The 6,553-nt window shown below is 27.8% G+C and overlaps 1 protein-coding gene across 1 annotated transcript in view; it reads right to left on the reverse strand.

Annotated features, from left to right (window-relative positions):
• Nucleotides 1-4,700, reverse strand: part of LOC100160812 — an 8,713-nt gene extending 4,013 nt beyond the window's left edge. Inside the window, exons 1-3 of the mRNA XM_001947957.5 lie at nt 3,645-4,700; nt 2,748-3,133; nt 76-246 (exon numbers count right to left, since the gene is read on the reverse strand). Of these exons, the coding sequence (XP_001947992.2) occupies nt 76-246; nt 2,748-3,133; nt 3,645-3,711 (624 nt within the window). The 5' untranslated portion in view covers nt 3,712-4,700. The remainder of the gene's footprint in view (nt 1-75; nt 247-2,747; nt 3,134-3,644) is intronic.
• Nucleotides 4,701-6,553: the final 1,853 nt, after the last annotated feature.

The following is a 6,553-nucleotide window of genomic DNA, read 5'->3' on the forward strand; positions in this document are numbered from 1 at the left end:
CCCCTTGAGCACGCCTCTGATGTGAAGATAAAATATAAATACAAAACATCGAATATGATTAGTAAGTCATTATACCTGTTCCGTCTGTTCTACGTCTCTAGGTTTTAATGTTAAGTCGATGTGGTCGTATTTATTTTGATTTTCGTTAATTGTTCTCGTCCACAAATCGCTCAAGTCAGATTGATTCTTCGGATTATTTATTATTGCATGGCCTGCACCGCACAACTCTGTATATTGACATTTTAACTGAATAAAAAAAACCAATCATATAAAATAATGATTTTTCAATAAAAAGCAATAAAATGTTTTTTATTTAAGTATTTTATTGTTTACCGCTACAATACACTTTATAATAATATATTTTAAATAAAATTGAATATGTCTATTATATAATAGGTATAATATACCTAATATTTGATTATTGCAGTTCACAATTCATTTTATTAAAAACGCTTTCCAAGTCGGCGTCGGCATGCGTATACTTTCTTGACTTTTAATTTTTGGAGAACTATTAACTATATTATTAATTATTATTTATTAGAGCTGGGGTTCCGATAACACATTTTCCGATACCCGATATTCCGATTTATATTGCCGATATAAAACCGATAACTGATCTGATATATTTTATTTCCATGAACCGATATAAAAAAACTCGAAAACCTGATTTATTTTTAAAAACCTATACCCGATACCTACATAAACCGATGATGTAGGTAACATATTATAAGCTATGTGACACATCAAAACATATAATATTTCCACAAGGATAATAAATTAATAATAATTTATAGTTTTAAATATTCTTTTAGTTGAACAATAGTGGACAAAAAAATAAAACAATAAACCTTATTAGTAGTTAAACAAAATTTTAAAATATTTAAATTATTAAATTTGAAATCACTATGCTAAATAATAAATATTAAAGAATTATTAATTAAAAAACAAAATATTTATACATTTAAAAGTAAAACTTAATGATAATATGTTATAATAATTAATAATTGTTGGGACATTATGTTAATTAATTATCATTTATCAATAAAATGATAACCACGTGTTAAGCAGTAAAAATAATTAAATAAACGAAATTGAATTTAAATTGCGATTACATCGCGTGTATACTATGTTTACCAAATTATTTATTGTTATAGTTATAATAATATGTCTAAAAACAGCATTATCGGTATAACCACCACAATTACATAGAAATTGATATGCGAGTATGCGTCATGCGACTGCATTATATCGGTTCATAAAAAAATATCTAAGATGAACGTTTAGATACCTTGTAACTATTTATCTAGATTAGATAAAAGATGAACAAATAATTATCTAGATAAGTCCGAACACTGCCCATATTTTTTCTTTGGTATTTAGTTCTTATCTATAAGTGTATGTGTGTGTGTGTGTTTTTACAATGTACCTAGAACTTAAAAAGTCTGAAACTCGTCACTGCCCTTAATCTCCAAAGTGATTCAAAAAAGACTCTAAGCCACAAAATCTGTATCATGTTTCGTAAATTTGCGTTGCTAAAGAAAAATTGTGTAACTAAAACTGACTATTTTTTTTAACGGTTAAAAAGTTAGTTATTTTTTTTTAATTTCAATTTATTTATCTACTTGACAAGTAATGAGCTGCTTAACAACTTTCTAGCCCTCACAGTTTAGACAATTTAAAAATAAAGGTTTCAGGGCTAAATAATAATAAATTGTTGTATCAAACAAATATATATTTAGCTGACCTAGTGAACTTAGTTTTGCTGAGGGCTATAATAAAATAATAAATCCGGTTATTGTAAAATGTATTAATCTACTGATAAATATATAATAAAGTGACCCAAGAGAGTTCTCTTAAGACGACGCCACACAGATATATTTTGTTGTCTTCGTCTTACAAGTGCGTAACATAGCAAATTTACGTTCAGCAGATCACGTTTAGCTCCGTTAGTTTAAAAATTATAGTGAATTAATCAATTATGAAACTTGTTGGTAAGAACATTATCTGTCCTCGTATGTTGGTTTTTTACGATTATTCAGTTTTTAAGTGAGTTATGAGCATTTTTAATTTACGCTATTTTAGTATTTATATTTATGCATAAAACTTGCTAAAAAATTGAAGTATCGTAAAAAAGAGGATGTCAGCGCACTATTTGTTTTCTTTCTTTGGTCCACGCCAATATAGACAAAACGTATTAACGCTGAAACATTTTTCCTATGTTTTTATGTAACCTTAGAGTAAAATTACCCATTACAAAAAAGATAAAGAATAATATTTTTGAGGGAATGACATATCGATTTCATATTTTATTGTTATTTGACTTTGTATTCGACTTTCAAAATAAACAAAAAAATGTTGTAAATTTAAATTATGTTTAAACTGTTTTGAGACAATATTTTGACAAATCGATATGTCATTCCCTCAAAAATATTATTCTCTATCTTTTTTATAATGGGTAATTTTACTCTAAGATTACTTAAAAACATAGAAAAAATGATTCTGCGTAAATGCATTTTGTCAGCAATGTTGCGCGTGGGCTAGAAAGAGAAAACAAATAGTGCGCTGACATTTTCTTAATGTTTTCAAAACGAATACATGAATCAAAAAGCAACACTCGTAGATAATTTTACTTGTACCTACCTACACAAGTTTGTACGAAATCCGACTTCAATATAATTATATACAATATATTGTATTGACATTTTTAATGGTTAGTTACATAATATTAGGTATTATATTGTTCTCACCTTGCACGTTATTAACTCATCGCCGCTAGTGTGATTCGCAACGGTATAATAAGTGACGTTACTCGTCGTTTGCAAATTATTATTATTACTATTCTCGTTGAAAACGGTCATTGTCGTCGTTTCTGCGTCGCATTTTATCTCTGTCATGGCCGCGTCCACAGGTGCTTTCGGCACGAACAAGAAACATATCGAAACCACTCCTGTGCCAAATATGACCACTAAAAATAACGGTTTTTTTATCCGAAATTTGTCGACAACCACACCGGACAGAGGTACAAGTATCGTCGATACCACCGACATGAACATCATGGTAGCGCCGTAAGTCGTTATCGAGTATCCCAATTGTCTCGCTATTGTAGGTAAAAATCCAATCGTAGGTCCGAAGCCTATAGGAAATAAGAAAACGTTTACACGAAAACCATTATAAAAATAATATAATATGGACTGATAATACCACACCACGCCTATCCAATTTTGAACATGTGAGCTATATCAAGCTATCAAAACATTAATCCTGCCGAAGCCTACCCATATCCACGAAATTAATAGTTCGTAAAAATGTCAAGCATTGTTTTTTTGAACATTATAATAATAAGAACATAATAAATAATTGTTGTTGTAACATTATTTTAACGAGCCTAATATTAACGATTTAATTTGTTATGTAATTTTTTTTAATATTTATAATTAGGGCATAATACATATTTGTCATAAATCAAACAATAACCCGAATATCATTGTGAAGCAAAATCTTAAACATAAATTGTTTCTCTAATAGTTCACTATACGCCTATTCCTATTACGTGAATTCAATTCATTACTATGTCAGTGGTACAATAAAAATAACCATTATATTTTATTTAATGTATATTATTATTATATAAATATGACACTTACTTGCAAACAGGAGGAAGAAGCACATTTTCAGTGGTAGCAATTGTGTATTCACTTTTGTTCGAAACATGTTCTTGATTTTATTTAATTAAGGTACGAAAAAATAAGATGTTTGAGAGAATAACAAAAATGTATAATAAATGTAGGTTTATAATGTTTTACTTTTAATTTAATTATGAATATGCAATGCAACGGTCGTGATAAATAAAATTAACAATAATACATTTTAGAATATCTTCACTCGGTTAACGCTGAAAGTATTCTGATACACAGCTGCTAAGTGTAAAAGGATGTGCAGAGCAATAATTTTTCTCACAGTTAATATCGTAATAATCCTGATGGCCTTGATAAATTGTGCATGTAGCTTAAGTACCTAGTAGTACATACGACCTACCTATTATATACAACGATGATAATTATTAAATATTACTCTCATAGAATAACACAGTAGGTATAGTTAAATAATTAATAATTATAAATTGTGATTTAAAATATGAACTCGACGAATTTATAAAACGTATATCTGGTAAAAATGTGTAGGTACCTACCACTTTTACAAACGCTATAGATATACCTGTGTTATGTGATAAGTAGATTTACATATTTGTACGAATGTCTTGGAATGTTGTATTTGAGTACCTATACCTATACTGAAATCCACAACAATATTATACTGCTCGGGATGATTTAAATTTTAAGAGGTGGTAAAAAATTGTTTATTATGATGTACTAGATATCAACATCAAGTGATTAATTTTGATGCAATGGCTATTATTTTATGATAGAGGTTCAAGTACCACGAATATAATCTAAAAAGATTATTTTAGTGTTTTGGTGTTTCGAACACATTCAATTAGATATTAATTACCCATTAGACAATAATGATGCGGGGCACAGGTCAGGGCAAGATGGTCAGTTAATTATATCTTTCTGTGTCGAGTTCGTGATTTTTATTGATTTCAAAACCTATAATAATATGATAGCAAATCCGTTTGCAGAATTGGAATTCGAAAGAAATTAAACAAATATTTTTCTGGCTAAAGCGTTTCTCAATCTGTGGTACGCGGAAAGCTCGTAGGCCGTACGCGAAGAAAATCTTTAGCCGCTAAAGTAATATATTATTTAAATAAAAATTAATTAGTTTGATAACCAACTATAATTACTAATTAGTAAAAACGAGATAAGAAAGTCCTTTATCGCGCACGTGTATTATATTAATTTTTAATTGTATATTTGAATAATCATTTTTTATTGTTACATTATATAATAATATATAGGTACATTGTAAGTAGATATATTGTGTATGTTCTGGCGCAGTCGGTTTTTTTACATCATCTTAAAATTAGCTTATTTCAACATTTTTACATCGAATTTTGATATTTTTACATCGAATTTTGATATTTTTACATCAGATTTTGAGTACTTTTTTGTATACAATTTATATACAAATACAATGATATTTCACATATTTTATATAAAATTTCATACATTTTAGAAAACATTTAGAAATATTACAGATATTTAGATAAATACAGAATTTAGAAATATTCTAAGAAAATTATTTAAACAATTTATACATATTTTAAACATTACAAATATTTAGACACAACAGCCAAGCAGCTTCCGCCATATATTTGCTTATCGTTATAGGAAATATAATATATATGACAATTATTCCAATACTTTTTCATAGTAAATATGACGTCAATCAAGAATAATGAGCACACCCATGTCCCTAAAGCAGAATACAGCCAATGAGAACCGATTGTATGAACACACCTATCATCCCAAAATTACTAGAGATAATTTAGTTAATAAATACAGGCCACACAGTGGAATTTTTTGTCATTCACTGTATGTCTACAGACAGTTAACACCTGCAAATAAACAGCAAAGAAGCCACTTGGCTATCAAGTGTACATAATAATTTTCCTCCAGTGAATTAAACATAAAGAATGCAAAAAATATATATAAAAAAAAATATAAATAATATAAAAAGAATACAAAATAAAGTAGGTTTTTGAGCAGTTGTTTTATGATTTAGATGATGGTGGAAACTTGTGTATAAGTACCTGTTACTGTCTAGTTTTCTGTATTAAGCATCAATTCACTTTTATTTACAGAACATTTTGAGTAGCAATAGGTATTTAATTTGAAGTTTTGAGATGTTGTATTGAAATGTATATTGGATTGAAATGTTGCCGATGTTGTATTGGATTGAAATGTTGCCGATGTTGTATCGGATTGAAATGTTGCCGATGTTGTATTGAGATATTTGAATTGAAATCCCAGTATTTGTAGATGATAACTTTTGGTAGATGTTGGATTGAAAAGGTAATTTTTATAGATGTTGAAAATCTAGCTATCAAACTTAAACTCAAAAGCATAATTAGTAGCATGATGTAATTAAAAAAATTTTTGTATATAAATAAATATAAAAATGAATCGAAATAATAAAATTATCCGTATCTATGAGTTGATAAATAATGATGAGGTATTATTACAGTCTTTGAAAACAGGAGATGTATATTTATGTACAAAATGTCAAAATTTCAAGAGTGTTAATGAATTTAGTAAAAACCAAAAATGGTGTAAAAGTTGTATGAAAACCAAAGTTAGCACTGAGTTGATAGCATGTGAATGTGGTCAAGTAATGCATTTAAGAGCCCACAAGAGGCATTTGTCAACTAAATCTCACTCAAAAAGGATGGATAATATGAGTAAAGAAAATATTCCTGAAGAATAATTTTTGTTATTAAAAAATTTACTTGTTAAATAAAAACAAAAATTTCTATTTAAAAAAAATAAAAAATAATTTTGTCAATAAACTATATTAATAAATGGATAATCAGGTCTCAATAAGATTTATAAAAACTGAGGAGAAAAGTAAAGACATAGATGTTCAAAATGGT

Source organism: Acyrthosiphon pisum, chromosome A1 (assembly GCF_005508785.2).
Source record: "Acyrthosiphon pisum isolate AL4f chromosome A1, pea_aphid_22Mar2018_4r6ur, whole genome shotgun sequence".
Taxonomy (NCBI): Eukaryota; Metazoa; Arthropoda; class Insecta; order Hemiptera; family Aphididae; genus Acyrthosiphon; species Acyrthosiphon pisum.